Source organism: Pagrus pagrus, assembly GCF_965226575.1.
Source record: "Pagrus pagrus genome assembly, chromosome: 6".
Lineage (NCBI taxonomy): Eukaryota > Metazoa > Chordata > Actinopteri > Spariformes > Sparidae > Pagrus > Pagrus pagrus.
Window position 1 is genome coordinate 5,736,093 of NC_140190.1, and position 22,345 is coordinate 5,758,437.

At 41.3% G+C, this 22,345-nt stretch overlaps 2 protein-coding genes across 22 annotated transcripts in view; both read left to right on the forward strand.

Moving 5' to 3' along the window:
- Positions 1-16,593, forward strand: part of kif1aa (kinesin family member 1Aa) — a 37,802-nt gene extending 21,209 nt beyond the window's left edge. For 5 of the 20 annotated variants that reach the window (XM_084355734.1, XM_084355722.1, XM_084355724.1 and 2 more), the window contains 23 exons: positions 2,090-2,208; positions 2,327-2,412; positions 2,496-2,631; positions 2,904-3,063; positions 3,178-3,268; positions 3,360-3,478; positions 3,583-3,638; positions 4,965-5,073; positions 5,198-5,264; positions 5,360-5,444; positions 5,524-5,629; positions 7,592-7,618; positions 9,944-10,058; positions 10,144-10,277; positions 10,367-10,428; positions 10,509-10,654; positions 11,545-11,733; positions 12,228-12,299; positions 12,422-12,543; positions 12,708-12,851; positions 12,950-13,142; positions 13,247-13,365; positions 13,462-16,593. In XM_084355734.1, coding sequence (XP_084211860.1) covers positions 2,090-2,208; positions 2,327-2,412; positions 2,496-2,631; positions 2,904-3,063; positions 3,178-3,268; positions 3,360-3,478; positions 3,583-3,638; positions 4,965-5,073; positions 5,198-5,264; positions 5,360-5,444; positions 5,524-5,629; positions 7,592-7,618; positions 9,944-10,058; positions 10,144-10,277; positions 10,367-10,428; positions 10,509-10,654; positions 11,545-11,733; positions 12,228-12,299; positions 12,422-12,543; positions 12,708-12,851; positions 12,950-13,142; positions 13,247-13,365; positions 13,462-13,504 — 2,500 coding nt within the window. In that variant the 3' untranslated portion in view covers positions 13,505-16,593. Of the gene's footprint in view, positions 1-2,089; positions 2,209-2,305; positions 2,413-2,495; positions 2,632-2,903; positions 3,064-3,177; positions 3,269-3,359; positions 3,479-3,582; positions 3,639-4,964; positions 5,074-5,197; positions 5,265-5,359; positions 5,445-5,523; positions 5,630-7,591; positions 7,619-9,473; positions 9,498-9,943; positions 10,059-10,143; positions 10,278-10,366; positions 10,429-10,508; positions 10,655-11,544; positions 11,734-12,227; positions 12,300-12,421; positions 12,544-12,707; positions 12,852-12,949; positions 13,143-13,246; positions 13,366-13,461 lie in introns of all 20 variants that reach the window. The other 15 variants (XM_084355735.1, XM_084355723.1, XM_084355731.1 and 12 more) reach the window with 8 other exon arrangements.
- A 607-nt stretch (positions 16,594-17,200) lies between these two features.
- scly (selenocysteine lyase) lies at positions 17,201-22,297 on the forward strand. Of its 2 annotated transcripts, none has more exons than XM_084354838.1 (13): positions 17,201-17,314; positions 18,121-18,222; positions 18,376-18,485; positions 18,829-18,929; positions 19,027-19,204; positions 19,350-19,477; positions 19,611-19,766; positions 19,857-19,963; positions 20,098-20,134; positions 20,312-20,395; positions 20,628-20,727; positions 20,899-20,974; positions 21,074-22,297. In XM_084354838.1, exons 2-13 carry the CDS (start codon positions 18,128-18,130, stop codon positions 21,225-21,227), a joined length of 1,326 nt encoding a protein of 441 aa, XP_084210964.1. In that variant the 5' UTR covers positions 17,201-17,314; positions 18,121-18,127; the 3' UTR covers positions 21,228-22,297. The 2 variants fall into 2 exon arrangements, with proteins under 2 accessions (XP_084210964.1, XP_084210965.1); XM_084354839.1 differs by lacking the exon at positions 17,201-17,314 and adding an exon at positions 17,321-17,643.
- The last annotated feature ends 48 nt before the right edge of the window (positions 22,298-22,345 follow it).

A 22,345-nucleotide genomic window follows, 5' to 3' on the forward strand; every position in this document is an offset into this window, starting at 1 on the left:
TGAAGTGTTATTGAAGGAGAATGAACTTACTCATGCACAACAACTTCCTTACTTACTATCAGTAAGCACTTATTCGGAGGTTATTGAGAAAAAACTGTTGGCCTAGTTGATGTCATAGTAGTTGTAGAATATGGTCAGGCAGAATACGTGACTAATGACTAATAAAGAGTGAATATGCAATTAATAAGCACCTAGTTAATGGTGAGTATGTGTACTTTAATATATAGTGTTCCTGTATTATCAACATTGCGTTGTTTCATTTCAGTTGGGTAGCTTCAGTGGTGATCTGAAAACCAACTTTATATTTTTTTCGATGGTTGGAATTTCATTCATTCCATCTTCTTAAACACTTCCTGCTTGCTTAGTCCACCGAGTCAAACTAGCCACTCTAGTTTCTATTCCCTGTCTCAGTTGTCACCATCACTGCGTCTCATGTTTGAGACTCAAACGTTCTCAAATGTTCTCAAATGTCAAACCGATACACAGATTCCTGTCACTGAGTGGACACTGGTGTAGACATTTCTGGGCTTCAAGGTTTTTTTTTTGTTTTAATCTCATCCAATTTGACTGTTGCTTGATTTTCTTTGTTTCTTTGCTAGCTGTTTTTTCACATTAACTTCGACTAAATGCTTCTCCTGCATATTACAATTCGACGTATAAAACGATACCTTTACGTCAGCTCAGGGCGGGTCAGTTCATTCCCCTTGTTTCCATGGAAATCCAAGCAAAGTTGATGCTCAACGGCTGCTTGAGTTGTGTGTCTCACTTACGTGTGGCGAAATGCAAACTAGCGGTTTTTAAAGAAGACTATTCACGAGCCAAAGCACTGACATGTCTCATGGAGTATATTCAGGTCTGATTTGCATAACACAGGAACCCACAGTGAAATGTTCTCACCATGCTGTGAAACCTGAATAAGTACAAGCGAGTCTGGAAATCAGTCATATGAAAAATAGCAAAGTGGTGTTCAAGGAAGACTCAAAATCTCAAGATGAAAGAGCTGGTTTCTACTGCAGCTGTCTCTTTTAGGCATGCCAGAGCACAAGTCTTTTCATTTTGACCTTTTTTGTCAATTTTTTACTTGAATACGTCTGATGATGAACCAGTGCCCCTCCTTTGCACAAATTATCACTTCGACCCAGGAGGTGCTCTATGATTTCTGATGTCATTCGTTGGTTTTTGGTGTAGCACACAATATATCAAGCTGTTGGCAGTTTTTTTTTTTTATTCAAGCTGAGCCATGTGCCGTATGATGATTTCTGTTCCATTTGCTTTTGATTCCTTTGAGTCGAGAAGTTGAAAGCATTTTTGTTCACCCGTTTTTTGTCCTGAGCATGCCTTCTTTGCACCTCACCAATCTTGTCATAAGCCTGTCCCCTTTTTTACACTCTCCACCCTTAAATGTCTACCCCCACTGTGGTCCTTGACTGCAAGCTCAAGAGTTGTAGCTAAAAATGTAGAGATTGAAAAAGACAGAGAAGCATTTCTAGTGCAGTTGTTCCCACATGTATACTCTCAAAAGTTAGTCTTTGTCACTACCCCTCAAGTATTTTCAAATCTAATGCAAATTCAATGTGCCTCAAATGGTCCTTTGGGCTCTGTACATTTTGATATGTAGTGTAGTGTTTTCATATTGAGGCACTTTAAGATGCACATGTTAGTGCAGTAGTATTTAATCATTAGATGATACAAAAAGGAAACTTAATTTCAGGAATAAAAATCATGAGGAAAACATCTGCTCTCCAGCTTAGTAGTGAGCTGGATTACAGTATTTTGAGAAAATCAGAGTTGACCCTTACCCACATGCTCCTTAACCTCACCAAGCTTTCACCAGTACAATACAAAGGTTAACTGCATGTTACCCATTATTGTCCTGATAATGTCATTAGTTATAGATGGTGAGGACAAGCCCCAACAAAGCGATAGTAAAGGGCAGCCATGGCCATCGCAAGAGCAGTCCCAGCTTCTGTTTGGTTGCTTTGCAGCTCTGTGTTCTGTTGTCCAGTCCAGTTAAAGTCTGAGCCGTCTCCTTAGCTTCATTGGTTTTAATCTTGTGTCATTTCTCTCTGTCCTCCTTCTTCCTGTTCAGGGCTTTTGTTTATCTGAGTAACCTGCTGTACCCAGTTCCTCTCGTCCACCGTGTGGCCATCGTCAGCGAGAAGGGAGAAGTGAAGGGCTTCCTCCGAGTGGCGGTGCAGGCCATATCAGGTAAGGCTCGGATCTTTAGCATCACTACTGAGACAAAGGGCATGGAGGGCTTTGAAAGGGCAGGCAGCGTGGGACTTCTTGAGGGAGTGAAGTGAAGGTGCTTTGTGTTTCCCTCCAGCTGATGAGGAAGCTCCCGACTACGGCTCAGGAGTGAGGCAGTCAGGCACTGCCAAAATCTCATTTGAGGATCAGCAATATGAAAAGGTAGAGAAAATTACTATATGTAGCACATATAGGATTCACCATTCAAGATGCTAACCAGTCTGTTTTGCGCCTTTCTCTTGTAGTTCCAGTCAGAGACCTGCTCTGTCGGACTGTCCCGTTCTGGGATTTCCCAGGAGGAGCTTCGTATCGTGGAAGGGGAGGGGCAGAACTCAGAAATGGTACCGTCAGCTGATGAGGTCAACAACAACACATGTGCGGGTAATCATATTTTCGTGTGAATGGTTGAATGTTTTGTATGTTTGGGTGCGTGTATGCCTTTATCTGGCACACCTAGCTGCCAGAGTGATGCTTTGGGCCGACACTGGTCCGAAAATGAAGACCCTGTGCTAAGACTCGAAGCTGAGTCTTATTCATCCATGGTTCATGGTGCCTGAAAACAGCCAAGCGTACTGACAATCAGCTCGACTCGGCTGGCCACCTTGAATGCAAACTTTAAACTGTCTGATTTGGATTTTTTGCGTTCCTCCCAGCTGGTACAGATGAGGTGGAGACTCCGCTGAAGGCCAGTCTGGACGCTCCGCTTGACGCACTTGAGCACCTGAGGATTGGTAATGTCTTTACCTTCAGGGTCACCGTCCTGCAAGCCTCCAGCATCTCTGCAGAATATGCTGACATCTTCTGCCAGTTCAAGTGAGCAGTTCACCAAAATGTTTTTATTGCACATTTTTTCTTCCATGAGGATATTTATCATATTCTGTTCACAATTTCACAATAGTTATATTTTGTAATTTGGATTGATTTCAGTTTCATCCACCGCCATGATGAGGCCTTCTCCACTGAGCCCCTAAAAAACACAGGGCGTGGCCCCCCTCTAGGCTTCTACCATGTGCAGAATGTAAGAAGTACCAACCAGATCCTGTACAATGATGAGTTGTGTCATGTTTTAACAGGTCAAATGCTTTAACATCACTGTGTTGTTTCTACAGATTGCTGTTGAAGTTACTAAATCCTTCGTCGACTACATCAAGACTCAGCCAATTGTGTTTGAGGTTTTTGGACACTACCAGAAACAGCCTTTCCTTCCTCTCTGTAAAGACGTCATCAGGTACGTGGCTATGACGTCATTACTGCACACACAAAGATATGATGTACGTATACTGTTGTGTTTTTCTTCAAATAAAATGACACGCGATGTGTTTCAACCACCAGTCCACTACGTCCCTGCAGAAGACAGTTCCCACGAGTGATGCCTCTGTCCAAACCAGGTAAACTCAGTGCTCGTGGAGTTACTTTGCTTGAATTCCTCCATTTATTTATGTTGTATGTTGTCTTTGTACTGGTCTCCGTGCAAGTCATGTCATCTTAGCTTCATGTTGTTGGGTATGAGCAGTTGATTCTGATGACTCGCCGGACCGGGAGAAATCGCTGGACCTGATCCGATACCTGGTCCCAGATGTGTTCAGTGGTGCACTGGTGGACTCGTTGTCAGACCACGCTCTGTCTGCCGCTGGCTTGGCTGCTTCCTTCCTACTGGAAGGAAACGAGCGAGCTCAGCTGACTGCTCCGCCCATCTCTATCTGTTCAGTTATTAAAGCTCAGAAGCCGGGTTGGTTACTGATGTCAGATCCAAGAGAATCCTGTGACTGAAAGCCTTTTTATATCAAGTGTTTTTCTTGGTGTGACTTTAAAACTGCACTAAAGCCAAGTGACTGTAATGCCATGTTACAATTAATTCATTAACTATCTCAAAGATCACAGCGTGTTACATTAAAGCATCACTTTTGCTGAATAATGGCTCAAATGTGACACAGAAGTCCTTCCAGCTGCTGGTTTGATGTTCTGTAACTGACCCTGTGACGTTCCTGTAGAGGATAAGGTGTCATAAAGAAGAACAAAATCTACCTACTACAGTTTACATTACAGGTACTGCTGGTCACAGACCAGTGAGCCTGTAATATAGTTTTAAAAATGAAACAATTTGATATAAAAGAGAGTTTTCTGTGTCAGGATTCAATTGGATTGGCTCTCTGTGTGTTTACTCTCGACCTGCGTGGTGGATTTTCCTTGCAGTTCCCTCCTTGAGCTCTTCTTGATGGGATGGGAATGTTATCTACGCTGTACACTATACTGTATATCTGTAGATTACACAGTAATCAGACTTAAACTATAGTACATCACATTATTAGTCCAGATACTTTCATGATGTGTGCATTTACAAAACAATGAAGATCAATAACATAGGTAGTTTTAGAGGGGAATACTGTTCAAGTTGGCGCACAGAGTCGCCAAAGAGCCAGAGTAGGTAAAGGTTAATGAATACATCTCAAATAGCAAAACCATTTAAGGAAACAAACAGTTTATTTAGGAATTTCAGTGGTATTCTCCTTTAAAAGAGGACTGCAGAGTTGATTATACATTTCCTGAAGGAAATTAGCTCCTTCTACAGGACTTTCCCTGCATCACTGATTTCCTTTCTTCTTCCCTTTTTCTTTCCTTTGTAGGTTAGAGCAGCCCTCTGCTGTTAGCCACTAGTCCTCTCCCAGACTTACCCTCTACCTGTCTTACCCTCTCTATCTCCCTTTTCAACACAGTACCTGCCACTAAGCTGACAGCTATGACCCGCCCGCAGGCAGGACCCTGCCACAGCAAATATGATCTCATGGTATTCTTTGAGATCTGCGAGCTGGAGGCCAATGGAGAGTGAGTGTCCTCTGTCGCACCTGAGCTTTCCATGAAGTATCATGATCCATTTGGACCAAATGCCTCCAGCACTGTTTATCACTGACACAATAAATGAAGCTTGTTTTCATCTGTGTCTTCTCAGCTACATCCCTGCAGTGGTGGACCACAGAGGAGGAATGCCTTGTCATGGCACATTCCTACTGCACCAGGTATGTCTATCACACTGAAATATTTTAAAGGTATTGAATGTAACCACACCTTTTTTTTCATTTCCATCTTTCTTGGTTTTTCTTTACAACCACAGGGCCTCCAGAGGAGAGTCACTGTTACCATTGTGCATGAGTCAGGAGGTGACATTGAGTGGAAGGACATACGTGAGCTTGTTGTGGGTAAGTTCAGTTTTCAGACCAACCGCGATAATGCCTTGACTATGAGCTGTTCTAACTGAGGCACCTGTGCCTTTCCTAGGACGTCTTCGCAACACCCCTGAAGCTGACGAGACCATCATTGACCCCAATATCCTCTCCCTCAACATCTTGTCTGCTGGGTATGTGAGGCCCATGCAAGATGACCGGTACGTACCGCTGTAGACATTTGATGGAAGCCATATCTTTGCAAATGAAGCATAACATCAGGCCAGTCCACCTTTTAAATGTTTCATTCTTTGAATATATATGGTGTGATATGGAATTCACTGTATATCCTCAGATATGTTTGTTTATTTCTAAGGTTGTGGCAGCAATGCTGAATTTGGAAACCACTTTATGGATCCGATTTTTTGTGTCAGCCTTACTTAATTACTGCTGTGGCAGCTCCTGCACTGAAATACGGCACACGGGCAAATGCATGGCACAATGAACCAGCTGTACATGTAAAAAATGGGGTTGAAAAAAAAAAAAAAGCATGGCAGAAAAGGCACAATTTGAATGTTATCAGATAGTTATTTTGTGTTTCTTTAATCGTTGTTATTGTGTCTGCATGAGTATAGTTTCCTTTTTCTAATTGCAGGAGGACACACATAGAAAATCCAGAGTGACCATTAGCAATTCAGTCAAATTCCCCTTGAGTAGCTTTTTAAACCTAAATCTGCCACAGATGAGTAGTAACTAATTAACTCGTCCTTGCTGGCTGTGCGACCCTCCATGTTAATCTGTGCTTTTTGTTGTTTGGTCAGTGCACCGTACATGTTGCATCTCACCTTGTTTATCACCTCACCTCCCACCGTCTCACCTCTCAGCCGTGATTAGATCTACTAACACCAACGCTGACCTGCTTTAGACTTCAAGAGGCTTCTGAATGAACACTTCACTTAAATTAACAATTAGACTGCATGTTATTCTGATTTATCCAGCAGTATGTATCACTACAGGTAATGTAAAATCAGTAAATAACCTTAAACTATCTGTATTTGGACTCAATATTGTTGCATACATTGGACAACATTTCATCATCACTTTCTACAATGAATCCTTTGATTAACTGTTGATATTTAAGAATAACAGCCTGTAGATAGAACATAGTTTAAGTCTCTGTTAGTAACACACTGGCCTACAGTATGAAAATGGTGTTTCTGGGTGTGTTGTATGAAAGCAGCCTCTCCTGTAGAGCAGCAGGGAAGATGAACAACCTGCGTGAAACTACAGGAAATAAATGCTAATACTGAAATTTTACCCTGAATGTTTTTGCTCACATCTTTAGATTCACCATAGGACAAAATAGATTAGGTAGCTCTTTGTGACTATGACATCATATAGAAAAAATGTTCTGGAGTTTGGGGCTAAATTGTGATGTTTGTTTTATTTTGTTCTGCAATCTCTATGGCCAGTAGAGGGCAGTAAGTTTCTTTTAAGTCTCCTGGCCCCATAATGAGAACTTGTGTTTTGACAACCTGACATGCTATGGAGCTAACATGTTCATTCAAGAAGTAAGGTCATTTCTGGCATAAAAGCCAATAATAACTCTTCATTAGTTTGCCAAAATCACTTACCATTAACACCTAATAACTCTTAGTAGCAGAATGTATAAAATAGTATGTATTTATATAAGTATATTTGCAATGTATGATGTGGACAAATATCAGTGTATATTTGGCCAAAATTATTATACTGTGCTAGCTAAATGTATGAAAAAGTTTGTTTTTTTTTGCTAGATAACGTATGATTTTGGCTCATTTGCTTAATCCCTATGCTTTTCCAATCACTCGCCAAAAAAACCTAACAATTTGAGCAACACCTTCACCCAGACCTGTGATTACTGAGTTACAATTTAAAGCAACCCAACGCTCCACGCAGCACTGTCCAGAGGCCCTGCTCGACCAGCCTCTGTTTGACCATGGTGCTGCACCCCTGGGGTTTTTCAGCCCTCAGTGTTTTTCCTGTTGTGGCCTCAATGGCCAAAAATTGGCTTTAAGGGCTCAGCACCAGGTCAGGCTGTGGTCCAGTGTGGTCTCTGCCCAGACTAACATCAAAGTATATATGGATGCTAACATTTTTCTCCCTCCAGTCCACTAACGGAATGTTGTTTTTTGCTTTTGCAGACAGTTTCTTGATTCGGACATGCCTAGGTATATTATTTTGCCTCTCTTCTCATGCTCTTAAGTTACATAAACACTTCCCCCGTCTCTGTAACGTCCTCTACACCCTGTCATTCCTTCTCGGCCCTCCGGTGATTTTCTTACCCTCTCTCCTACTCTGCCATTACTGTCAGCAATTCATCTGTGCCTCTTTGTTTTCTCCCTCTCATGAGAAGTGATGGGGTGTGGTTCTGCATGTCCCCGGTTCTCTGTTGCGCTGGGTGTGTGTGTTTGTTCTGTTATCAGGCTGCGGTTTTATGATGGACTGGGTCTGCATGGCTCGCTTTGCTTCGCGTCGACTGTCCTTGACTGTGTCTCTGCTGGAGGTGTCGTGGGGCCAGTATCACACTCTCTGTTTCCACTTCAGCAGTTGCTGCAGGACCGATTCGATTACACTGATTTAAGAAAGTCTAACAATATTTGGTCACTCTTGCATTCGACTTTTGGGGTAGGAAAAGGGAATTTTAAAATGCTGCCGTCATTTCAATGAATTATTTTTTTGTTCTGTTTACAGCGGTTGAACTGAAAGATTTCAGTGTGAGCAAGAGGGGTTAGTGCTACTCGCCAGCAGGTGGTGATAGTGATCCATTTTTTTACTGCACAGTTACTCTGAAGTAACAAAGGCAATGAGATCCTGTCCTTAGCTCGAATATTCATAAAAAGCTTGAAAAACAAGTCATTTTTCTGCTTTCCTCTCTCCACTCTGTTTATTAATTTCATACTGTTGACCTTTGCAGTGAAGCAACATTTTGAATCCATGAATATGTTTTTTGTTAGTTACAATCCAATCCCGAGAGACAGAGAGCACTTCCCATCACAGCTACACAGTATTAACAGGAACACTGTTACTCAAGTGCTGTAATATGGATCACATCATTACAGTACCCGCTCTGGCACCGTATTCAAATGCAGCTATTAAAATGTAATCCAGTGAACCATTACCTCACCAGTAGCACTTAGCCCCAAAATTGCTGCGATGTTGTGAATATTTTTGAATCTTGCTCGTACCTCGGCGAAACTCTGCCAAGCACCAGAAACAAACGACTCCTCACATGTTCAGCCAGCAGCATGACTTCAATCCTGGCTGCCGCATTTTTAGGAGGTAGTAAAACACAAGAGAAGCACATGTTGCTGTAGTGCAGAGAGGAAATTGCTTCCTAGTAGTGTAAGCTGACAGTTTTCTACTACTGGAAAAGAAGTGTGAGCGTGTCATGTGTGAGTGTGTGTGTGTGTTAATGCACTTGCTAATTACTTAAAAAACAGGCTGAATCCTCTTTAGTCACAGAAAAGGAGCGGTGAGCTCTCTTCACTACAGAGTCAACTCAGTACGTTGCTGTTTTCCTTTCTCTTGGGTGAAACATTGTTCGCTTTCCCACAAGGTCACCTCAGTCCAGGACCAGAGGGCCCAAACATCTAAACCTCATGAGGAGTCAGTTTTTATGGCTTACAGAAACATTAGTGTCCTTACAATTCTTGTTTGGATTGGCCGTTCTGGGACGCAGGCCAAAAGAATAACTGGTTTCAGCATGTGATTATTTTCCCTCAGGAGAAAAATAAAAAAATCATGTACATTAAGGTACGGAGGAAATCAGAGGCGTAACAGATAGCAGCATTTTGCTCGAGGAATACTAGCACTAGTAGGGCAGGATGAGAGAAGTCGATCAGACCCTTCCACAGGATTTCTCAACAGTCCCTTCTGGGTGAGCTGTACAATCTATGGCAGTGTTTACATAATGAGATAACAGTGTGAAAAAAGACAAACACCATCCCAGGCACACAAGCGCACAACCACAACATACTTCCTGACTCTCACTTTCTATTCTTTTGCTGATTTCTTCTTTCACAGCATTTCCTTGGAACTTGACCATAGGTATTTCACTGCCCTGTCCCTCATCCCGTCTGGCTGTCTCTCATCCCCCCTCTCTTTTTTTTCTGTACTGATAGTCATCTCAGCTGTCTTTCCTTTTCTGTGAACTTTGTACAAAACAGATCATCAATTTAGTCAGACTGTTGCATGCAAAAAGATTTCATTAGCACTTTTGGTGCGCTTAAATTTTAAAGAATACCTACAAAAATGTTTAAGTACTGTACAATACCAATATTTAATTAATTATGACGTAACATATTTTTGTCTCAGTGTATCAAATCACTCTGTAAGTGAAGTAATTTTGATTAATGAAGTATAGTTTGTATTTATCTTGATTTTTACATTGACATCTCTGTTGTTAGTTTGAGATAATGTTTTGTTCAGGTAGAAGGACTGAAAGTTGACTGCTGACTCATTTAATTTTCTTCTCGCTCGGATGGAAACCTCAGGACTTTCTACCGCTTCGAGGCCGCTTGGGATAGCTCCATGCACAACTCCCTGCTGCTAAACCGAGTCACTCCATATGGGGAGAAGATCTACATGACCCTCTCTGCCTACTTGGAGGTACAGTACGGTGCCTGTATTCATGTGATGTGTGAATTAATCTAAAGGATCAGTGTTGGAAATCTTTCACTTTTATCAATTGCAGCTGGAGAACTGCACCCAGCCCGCAGTCATAACCAAAGATATCTGCATGGTGTTTTATTCACGAGACACAAAGCTTTCAGCCTCCCGCTCAATCCGAAACCTTTTCGGTACTGGAAGCCTGAGAGCGGCAGATGGGTGAGTGTCCCACTTCAGTTTCTGAATAACAATCAAGTATCTCCTGTGTTCTTTCTCTATAAAGAGCTTTGTGTCGTTTCTCCTTCTAGAAACCGTGTAACTGGAGTTTATGAGGTCAGCCTGTGTAACTTGGCCGATGCAGGAAGTCCAGGTGAGAGTCGAGACGCATTTTCTGTTTTGCATCAAGCTCGCCTCTGCAACATGTTCTAATTGTGCACCCGTCCACCCCAGGTATGCAGAGGAGACGCAGGCGGGTGCTGGACACCTCAGTGGCCTACGTCCGTGGAGAGGAGAACCTGGCTGGATGGAGGCCCCGTAGTGACAGCCTCATTCTGGACCACCAGTGGGAGTTAGAGAAACTTAGCCTTCTTCAAGATGTAAGTTACTTTTCTTTCATAGCATAGCATCTACTTTTAAGTAGACATGTAAAGTAACGTAATTCATTTTCAACAAAATTTGTTCATTGGGCACTAACTTGAATTACTGCTGAAGAAAAAATATAAACACGATGTGAATAAAAACAAAGAAACTCATTTAAAACAATGCAACATAAAAAAAAGATAATTAAAGGAAAGCTCTGGAGTATGAAAGACTATTGTATGATCATATTTGCAAACTGTGAGATATTCACACAGCAGAAATTTGACCTAATTGTGCTAAAGCTTCTTGGCTTCATGTTGCAATGTTTCTTCATTTAAATAACAGGACTGAATAACTCGCATAAGATTCTTAAAGCTCAACTAGGAATATAAAATGGCTGCCAGGTTTTATGAACTTAACTTAGGAGTTATAAGCCAGGAAACCCAAGTGCTGTTTTTTTATGATATAACTCTGAAACACTATTGAGAAAAGTATGAAACTGACTGATAAGGGAGCATGTAATGGGAGAATAAGAAAGGACCCAGGATTGACCCTTGAGGAACTCCACAAGACAGAGGAACACAATCAGACAGCAATGATTACAAATATGATTATACAAATAGGAAGAAAACCATTAAATAGTCATTCAGTATCAGATATCCTAATCCATTTCCTCAGACTATCTAATAAAAGAATATGACTCATGGTGCTGAAAGCAGCGTAGAGAGCCATCTCTGTTGGCCCTCTGATGGAAACCAGACTGGAATTTGTCTGTAAACTGTTTTCCTATGTTGTACTATTCCCAGAAGTTGCTTGCTTTTGGGAATAGTACAGTAGTATAGTTTTCTCTAAGCAAGGGACCATGTCTGTTGTCAATGATTGTGATGTTTTCCCCCTATTCCCTCAGGTGGAGAAGACCAAACATTACCTTCTGCTGAGGGAGAAACTGGAGTCTACCATGCTCATGGGCCAGGAGTCCCTGCTGTCCTGCGTCTCTGAGGAGATGAGTGAGTCCTCACAGCCCCCCGGGGTCGACCAGGAGGTCTGCTACAGTACAGAAATCACCACTGAGAGGCAGAGGGAGCTCGCTGCCAAGGTCAGCCATCATTACTTAGTCAATAGTGAATTTCAGGTTTGACTTAGAGAGCAACATGCGGGATGGAAACCCCCAGTGAATCAATGTGTGGGAAGATGATATGGATGCTAGTTTTTTCGGGGGGAGAAATTATCTACATACACTTAACAGTAACATCTGGAGTCGTTTCAGTAAGGGAGTCGTATGTCCACCCTAAAAATAAAAGACAAATTGGATATGACGTCACATGAAGGAGAGCAGCCAAGCTAGGACAAGTTTAACATTAATAAATATGGATCCTTTAAGCGCAGTCTTGACTGTGTTTTATTGCTGAAGAAAATTGGCCTGTTTTATGACCTCTGTCATGTCAAGTATCTGTTGAAATGTTCATTGATGTATATGTATTCATGTCAAGTTGAAATATAGTGCTTAGATTTTTGAAAATGATATTACAGATCTGATTTCACTTATCGTGTATCTAACCTTTCTAAGCTCTCTGTCCTTTTCACGCACAGTGTTTGCGGCTGCTCACTCACTCCTTCAACCGGGATTACAGCCACGTGTGCGTCAGCGCTAGTGAAAGCAAGGTAGTGCTCAAACGCTTGTATATAATTTATACCTACTCATGAAAATAATCAGATCAATGTCGGTTGATTAGATCCTTACAGTTGACACAGTGTACATCTGTGTGTGTGTGTGTGTGTCGCAGATTTCAGAAATGTCTGTTACAACGCTAAGAGACTCGGCTTCGATCTCGGCTCTCAACACAATCACACCCTCATCAACATGCCCTTCGCTGGTTGAGGGTTGCTATAGTAACGCTGAACTCAGGTAGGTCCTCAGATGTACTTTTATGGTTATTGGTATGTATTTCGATCCTTGGTAGCTATTTGGTAGTGGGATAACATGAAGCACTAAGTACTTTGTCACATGAGGCGTAATGTAGGCAGTTACTTTGTTGCTATGGCTACAGACCTATTGTTTCTGTACTGCAGACCCCCCACGCCTCGCTCCAGAGCCGTCAGCCCCGGTCCTGACACACCGCAGGACGCAGAGGCCAAGAAGTCCGTCAGTGGAGCCTCTGACACCAAACCTCGGATCCGCAGATTTGTCCCTGATATCCAGGAAATTAGAGTCAGGTCAGTCTGCTGCAGTAACTCTAAAAAAAAAAATCTCTTTTTGCTGTTGTGACTCCCAACATTTCTTCGATTCACATGTTTCACCTGTATTTTTGCAGCCCCATCGTGTCAAAGAAGGGGTACATACATTTCCTGGAGCCACACACCAACGGATGGGTGAAGCGCTACGTTGTCGTGCGGCGGCCATACGTCTACATCTACAACACAGAGAGAGACACTGTGGAGCGGGCTATCCTCAACCTCTCCTCTGCCCAGGTGGAGTACAGTGAGGACCAGCAGGCAATGCTGAAGGTTGGTGATTCATCAAACTCTCCAAAAAATCCCTCTTTATGCCCTGTTATTGGTGAAAACCTCAGGAATGGTATAACCCGCTTTTTTCTTCACTCTTTCAACAGACCCCGAACACATTCGCCGTGTGTACAGAACATCGTGGAATATTGCTTCAAGCCACTAATGACAAAGAGATGCATGATTGGCTGTATGCGTTTAATCCTCTTCTCGCTGGAACTATCAGGTAAAAAAAAATACTTTTAACGGTAAAAGTAAACACAAAGTTATAACTGGAAGATGTTTCTTTAAAAATAAAAACTCTTCTTTTTCTGTCTCTCAGGTCAAAGCTGTCAAGAAGACGAGCCGGACAGATGAGGATGTGACCCATCTGGTGAAAGAAGGATGAACGCAAAGACTAAGATGTACATAGATCCTTGTCCTTATCCTCTCCTTGTGCTGAGCCCCACGACCCCCCACCACAAGTCACCAACAACCATCTCTCCCCTGTGCGTTCTCAGTTTATCACTCGTGTCCTCAGCACCTAAAGCGCCCATCTCGTGTCAGGCCTTTGCTGCGGTGTGAGTCTCGTAGTCTGAAGAACCTCTTCAAAATGCTGTCACTGTACTGTACTGGAGTTTATTCATAGCTGGACGAATGAAGAAAATGGAGGAAGTAGCAACAGTTTCTTATCTCAGATTACATACGTATTGGTAATGTACTGTAGTTGTTGTCAGTGACACATCAAGCCTTATACATTTATTCCTTAAAAAAAAAAAAAAAGCAAGCAGTGACATTTATTTTTACCTAAAGCTGCCATGTCAGTGAGGATCTCATTGCTACATTTGCATCAGTAAATAGACAAACGTGCAGATTCTTCTCTACTCTACTCTACAACTATAATCACAGTGTCGAAACTGGTTTGCATACAACGTACTGCTAAAAGAACAAACACGCTAAATGAAAAAAAATAACAGTTGAGCTTCAGAATAATCCTCTTTTCTTTGTGGTTCATGAATCCTGACATTGAGTAATCTGCCTCCTACTTCTGAAAACGTCTTCTAAACTTTAGCACACACAGCCTGGCAAAGGAATGGCGTATCATCCTAGACTTCATGTTCTTGTGGCATTTTTGATCAATTCATGTCGTTTTTAGCTACTTGTAGGAGCACCGAGGGTATCTACATTCACACAGCGAGCTATCAAATATCATCACCATTAATCCTCTCAATTTAATCTCATTCTCGACCTGAATTTTATTTCCTTTAAAATGTGATATATTTAGATATTTAACAGCTTTATTATTTATTTCTGCATGTATTTATTTACAAAGACATTTATATTTCTAAAGTAGTAGTACCGTGCAATTTCTGCACACTGCACTTTTTAATATGAGTTCCTTAAATGTTTGAATAATACAACCTTGTCCCCTTGTAGGTAAAATTATAATGACTTTATGATTGGCCACTTTCTTTGTGCTGAAGATTACTTGAATAACACTATCCCCTTTAAGATTAGGATAGTCCCAGCTGACCTTTGACCCCCCACTAACATACATCTGAAAAGGTCAGTATACTGTTAGGTAGAGAATATTAAGGTGGTCTGTCCATCCTCAGCTGCACAAAGCTACCTGTTCAATGATCAAAAGTATAAACTGTTCCTCACGGTACGGAATAAGAAGCTGGTTTTCTGAATGATATGTATATTGATTAAATGTAGTGCCTCTCTTTTCAATCATACTGTACAGTATGCCTCTGCACCAGTTGCTTTGAAACTACATCCTTCATGCTGCTATAATACTGTCCTGGAAGTGTCTGCAGATCATATCACATCACGTTCCTCTTTTTCATCATGATCGTCACGTTCATCTTCAAACAAAAAAAGGTCTCATTTATATGTCGCGTTCTGTCACGTAGAACAGAATTGTCATAACACGGAGTATACTTCATGTTTATACCTTTAAAAAAAACAACTTTAACTTATTTCAGGAAGGTTAGAAAGCATATCATGACAACTGTTAAACAATCAGGCTTTGAATGAGGGGAAACAAATAAAGTACTGTTCTGTTTCTTATCCCTTCATCTGATCTTTGATGAACATGTCAACTGTGAATTTTCTGGAGCATTTCATTGATAATGAATCAGAAACTTGCCAGATACAGTTTGTGAGATGTTGTGTTGAAGTTTGATTGATGAGCGTGCCTCAGGTCGACCAGCCTAGAGAGCGTGCTCAAAGACAGAAATTACATTTTACCTACCAGGACAACATCTCAAAGAATTAAACACAAAAAGTGAAATAATATTATTTTTTCTCAATGTATTGGCGCAGTAGCTTTAACAATGAATTGTTGTTTAGATAATTCATACAGTATCTTACCCTACTATAAGCATATTTCCTGGGATCATAAAGTATTCTCTGTGTTGTGGACATATTTTGAGGTGAACCAATCAAACCATTTTACAGTTTACATGTTTGAACAACTGTCAGTAGTTGTTTTAAATCAGTCAAATGTCTGTTAATATCTTTAGTCGAGTGATCAATGATTGTTGGCAGAGACTGCAGTTGTATTTTATCCAGCTATAGCATCGTCATCGAGGGAATACCCTGCTGTACTGTACATTACACTGTCTCAAGCACTCATTTCTGTCTCATTACCCTTTAAAAACCCAGTCTTGAAATGTGAGCCCGGGATAACTCCAGTCTGATCTCTTATGTCGAGATTGTCGCTCCTGTTTTCTGTGGGCCTTTTAATGTGCGTCACATTCGAACCAACCAAAGTTTTGTTGGTGCGGTCACAGAAAAAAAAGAAAAAATCACACTGAATGTACTTTGATGTTTGAAAATACTTATTCTGCAGGAGTGGTTGTGTTGACTTGTCCTCTGGTTTTCACAGTCTGGTTCCTTTATTGATTGTAGGTACTATCAGGGAACCAAATGCAGGTTGTGAGATATACAGTAGCTGTAATAGTCTGTCCACAGACATGTGGGGGAAAGGTTGGTTCATCATGGCCCTGTTAGGCATTGCATCTCGCACAGAGTAATGCTGTAGGTTACCTTACTGTCACACTCTCACTCTTCTATCACCGTCATGCTCTGACAGCCTTCACAAATAATCTACTTTTTCTAATCTCTCCTCTGCCCTTTGAAGGAATTTCATTTACATTTCTGTGCTACCACATCTAATCTCTCTTTCTTTCTCTCTCTCTCTTTCTCTCGCTCTCTTTTTTGTTTTGTTTTGCACTATCAAATTGCACCGGTACATTTTTTTTTTTTTTTCCTTCTTCAAATGATTTTGCATTGTATATAAACATGATTGCTGTGAACAGTGTATTATAAAGTTGCACCCATTTACGAAATCTTTAAATGGGCAGTAGTTCAGTCAGTGTCTCTGAGTGTTGGAGTTTAGCGTCAAATGTTTGTGTACACTAAACACATTGTCATATATTAAATAAACATGGAAATTATGCAACACAAAGCAATGGACTCCTCTTCTTTATACAATCTGCTGCACTCACACTTGTACAAGGTGACCAAGCACTTATTTATCATTTACAACAACAAATAAATACATGAGCTGGGGTCTGACCCAGTATTTTTTTTATTCAGCCATTGTTAAACTGCATACATTTGGTTTAGTAGACTGTTTTGTATACAAACTGACTGAAAAGTGTGCAAGAGGACATACTCGTGGTTTTGCCATGTCAGCAGAATCCAGGGTTGCCATGTTCTCATATCATCGTTTTGGGAGTGTTTGTAATACATTATAATACAAATCATAATCCTCATTTGCTGAACCCTTAATTACATAATCTTTCCAGCTCTTCGACATTAGAAACATCCTGCTTTATGCGCGCTTTCAATAAACGAATAAATGAATTATTAATTATCCATTATGCTTCAGTCAAAAAAGACGTAATTGTTTATGCTTTTACATTTTTTTTTTAACTTTATACGAATATAACCCATACGATAAACCAGAGATGAACTATAAAAACGTAAAAAATTCAAACCGTGTACATACTTATGAGCGTTTTCCGACATCCTTACCTTCAGATTGCGGATTTCCCGTTAAGACATCTGGCAACCCAGCGGAGCGGCGCCCCATCCACGCTCATACACAGTGGCTGGCTAGCTAGCTGATGATTGACTCAGATAGTAGTGAATCTACTCAAGACCGCTCCGCATCGTTTCACAAGGTCAGACACGGAGCCAAGACGTCCAGCCTGCCGTGTCACACGAAGGAGAGCTTATCTGACTCGTGTTGTTGAGCTGGAGAGCAAGTTTTTAACGGTTACTCTTGCTAGCAAACAATACTTAGCAGCACTAGCTTGCTTTAGCTAAAAAAAAAAAGTTAACTAACGTTACCTAGTACAAGTTAGCGTTAGCTGGCTAAACATCACCTCGGTCTCGGTGAGGCGTTGCCAGGGATGAGACAGGTTGTTTTAATGGTTCAAGTTATTAGTTTCTCCATGTTTTTGAATTCACCGTGAGCACAGTCGGTACAAGGAAGTTCACCTAAAGCTGAGTAAATACCTTCCTGTCACGTTTTCTTGTTACAGTACACCGTGTTAACGCTAGCTTAAATGTTTATATTAAAGTGTGTAATAAAACCGCTGTAGCCTCTGGGACACCCAGCTGACATCTAATGGCACACTACGTGGTGAAAACAATGGACAGAGTTTGAGTACAGTCATTTTTAGCTGACACGACAGTTGAACCGTCGAGACTCAGTTACACCTGCTGTTTGGTCTCCAGTCATTCACTGTACTGGGAATAATAACTATGTCTCTAACTGTCCAACCAGCTTTTCAAAACACATTGTAATCGAAGCTGTCCAAATAAATGCAGCCTCCCTCACTGAGGGATATGAATACACATTTTTGTTAGAAGGATTTATATGGCGTTTGGTTATAAATCCAGGGAAATCTTGTTTTTACTGGCAATTCTGCCTGAGTGTTAATAAATCTACACACATCCTACTAAATGTCTTATTCCTCCCCAGGAGCATAATGGCCAAACAATCAGATGACATCCCCCCAATAATGGGTCACACCTTCCCTGACCACCACACTTTTCATCATTATTCAGAGATGAATCTAGACAGGTAAGAAGTCGTATCAGTCGGTCAGTCACACACAAAAGTAGATTAAATTGAGGATTTTGAGTGCTCTATATGTTTTGTTTATGTGTTGTAGCATATGCTTACATATATATATATATATATACTGAGTCCAGGAGGTTTCTTTCCGTAATGTAGGATCTACATGGACTACAATGCCACTACTCCCCTGGAACCAGAAGTGATCCAGGCCATCTCTGAAGCCCTGGAGGATGCCTGGGGAAACCCGAGTAGCAATTATATAGCAGGTGAAGAAAATTAAAGCCTGCATCAAAATGCCATTAAGTCGATGTTGTAATTTGAATCAGACATGCAAGCTAGTTGTGCGTGCAATTCATTTATTTTACTATCAGTGATCTGCTTTTCCCTAATTTGCAATAACGGTTTATCTCAGCATGCGAACAATTTCAAAAAGTACGATTTTATTGTCCTGTTTTATTCTCTTACAATGTTATTGGAAAATTAGATTAGTGAGTTAAGATTAATAAAAAAGTTTTTATTGTAAGAGAATAAAATAGGGCAATAAAAATGTACTTTTTAAAACAAAAAAGTACTTTTTTTTATTGTTTACACTATTATATTTATTTGTAGGTGCTAAAGCCAAGGCAATAATTAATCAGTCCAGAGAGAATGTGGCGAGGATGGTGGGAGGTAAAGCAGAAGATATCATTTTCACATCAGGTGGAACAGAGGTAATCATTACTGGTTGCGTGTTTTATACAGCTACATCTGCAGAATAATTGTTTCATGCATGCAATGGTGATTCATGTTAAACAAACCCTCTTTCAGGCCAATAACCTGGTGCTCCACACTGCTGTAGAGTACTTCAGGAGAACCTGCAAGGCTCAAGAGCAAGGCGAAGGGCAGCAGAATAGAAGCAAAGGCCTTCCTCACATTATCACCTCCAATGTGGAACATGTCTCCGTCAAACTAGCAGCTGAGCACCTACAGAAAGATGGCAAGGCAGGTAGGAGACCATCCTGTAAAGTCTCTTTCAGAGTAATTTAAAGAGAAAAAAAGATATTATTTAGTAAAATGTGGCTTTATTTTACCGACTAACCTCAAAATGTTTCCTGACATGTGCTCCCTTTCTTGACTTGTCTCCATCACAGATGTGACGTTTGTGCCCGTGTCTAATGTGACAGCCCGCGTGGAGGTGGAGGACATCATTGCTGCAGTGCGTCCAAACACGTGTCTCATCTCCATCATGCTGGCCAACAATGAGACAGGAGTCATCATGGTACGAAGGAGACACAGTTTTGGAAACCTGACGGCCTCTTCTGTGCTCACCTATATGTGCATCTCTTTACAGCAGTGATAATAAAGGAATTCTGTTTTATTTTCACGTGTCTTATATGTTTTCCTCTTGTCAGCCAGTCCAAGAGATCTGCCAGAGGATAAAATCTCTCAACAAGCAGCGTGACTGGCTCCGGATCCTGCTTCATACCGATGCTGCTCAGGCTCTGGGGAAAGTCCGAGTAGATGCCTGTGAACTGGGAGTGGACTACCTCACTATAGTGGGGCACAAGGTAAAGAAGCTGGTGTGTAAAGTATCTGGATTTGGCTTCAGAAAGAAAACAACATCACTTTTTTATTGACAGGTGTTGTTACATTTGTAGTTCTACGCCCCTCGGATTGGTGCTTTGTATGTGAATGGCCCTGGGACGAGAACACCGCTGTATCCGATGCTGTTTGGAGGCGGACAGGAGAGGAACTTCAGACCAGGGTAACAAACTACATCATCTTACCTCAGGATAAATCAATAAAGTACCAATAAAGGCATGAATAAAAGGCCAAGATCAGAGCTCTGCACATCTAAATGTAAGGGTCTGTCTTTTTCTCTCTCTCTGCATATTACAGCACAGAAAACACACCAATGATTGCAGGTCTGGGAAAGGTATGTATCCTGCTGTATACAGTATGAGTTTTACTAACTTTGACTTTACACAGAGGAGTGCCACTTAGAACTAATGGCTTTATCAATGGCTAATACCACTGATATTGTGTCTTTATGTCAGCATTAAACATGTCATACCCTGTTTAATTTATAGCTGCTTTATTATGTGTCCGTTAGGCTGCAGAACTGGTGACCTCCAATCTGTCAGAGTACGAGAGTCACATGCGAAGTACCAAACTTTACCTGGAAGAACGACTGAAGGTCAGTTTGATTCCATTTAGAGAGATGAACTATTACACGTTCTCATTGCAACTGTGATACTATTAAATGGTGATGTTCTCTGTTCATACAGTTATTTATTTAAAATATTGTAGCATGTTTCACTGGGATTTTTCTTCTTTGCCTCCAAAATTCTAACATCTATTAGCATTATTCTGAACGTGAAAGGTAAAAGTGAAGTGACAGTGTACCATCAATATGTTTTCCCTCCCAGGCCGTCTTCAGAGACAAGATCCAGTTCAACAGCCATTTCCCAGGCTCTGATATCCTCCCCAACACATGTAACGTGTCCATCCAGGGCCCAAGATTACAAGGTGATATCATGCTTCTACCGTCTCTGTCCTATGTCTGTTTTGGCCAGCCGGCCCAACACAGTGTCCTCTAACCCTACACCCATGTTTGTCAGAGATAGTTCATGACCTGCACAGGGCTATTTGTAAACTACAAAGGCTCTGAATGATTAATCTCGCTCTCTCCTGCTTTAGGCTGGAGGGTATTGTCCAACTGTACGCGGCTGTTGGCCAGCGTTGGTGCTGCCTGCCACTCAGACAGCGCAAACAGGTAAAAGAGGTCCCTCTTGAACCTGTTATCCTTTTGTCCACACACCGCATTGATCGTAGTTACATAACTCCCCCTGCGCTGCACTTTGCTGTCCATCAGGCCCTCCCATATCCTTCTGAGCTGCGGCGTCCCCACAGAGGTGGCAGCTAACGCCTTGAGGTTGAGCGTGGGCAGGGGGACGACCAAAGCAGATGTGGATGCAGTGGTGGAGGACCTGAGGGAAACGGTGCAACTGCTGGAAGAAATGGTCTGATGACATGAACAGTTATCCTGGAGGTCAAATGAAAATGTACATGATTAAAAATACATCATAATCATGTGTATATTGTTACATTAAAGGGTGAGTCCACCAAATGTACTCATTAAAGTATATTTACAGGTCTTCTGGAGTACTACTGCGTATGTGAAAAAGTAGCATAAAGTCTTTAGTGGCTCCAGGGGAAGCTGCATGTAATCTGATAAATTGCCTCCAATGATGTCACGTAGTGGCTAAATTGCATTGTGGGTAATGTAGGCAGCAGGTGGACTAAAAAAAGGTTCTGCTATAATGATTTTGATCATTTAAAGGTGCACTATGTAAAAATTGGCCTCCTTTTGAATTTATACTCAAAGCAAGTAGGGGAAGCAAATCACAAGAGTAACCGCTAACTGCTGCTACCTGTAGGTGCTGTTAGCTGTTTAGCTCAGTTAGCAGTTCAGCTAACGGTCCGGACTGTGCGCTAAGAGCACTGGCGAAGTGTTAACATAGCTAGCAAGGGAGCTTTGAACTGGGACTGGATGGGGCTAGCTGGTTAGCATGCTAACTTCAGTAGATATCTCTGCAACACTATACGTTAAAGTTATAACGTCAAAACTGTCATTTCTTCAGATTCTGTTGACAAAATTGTGAATTTTTAATCGTTTTAAGAGTCCAACTGAGTTGTGCAATATAAGTGGACTGCTTTTCTAAACCCCACATTACCCATAATGCAACTTAGCCACGGAGTGACATCACTGGAGGTAATTTATCAGATGCATGCAGCTTCCTCTGGAGCCACAAAAGGCTTTATACTACTTTTTTCACACATGCAGTACTCCCCAAGAGCTGTAAACACACTTTAATGTGTAAAATTGGTGGCGCTACCCTTTAACTAATCATGTAAAATGGATGAAATATTTAATATAAATAATAAAAGGGGAGAACTTGATGTGACCTGAGGGGTGATGTTATGGGGAGATGACTGTACTCGGCTTCCATCACGTCATGCGGGGAGCTCATCAGCTAATTGGAGTTCGGGTGTGTATGATGTATGAGTGCTATTGAAATAAAATATTTACAAAGTCTTTTTAATATTTTTTTCACCGATCTAATCAACTGTAAAATCGTCTCTG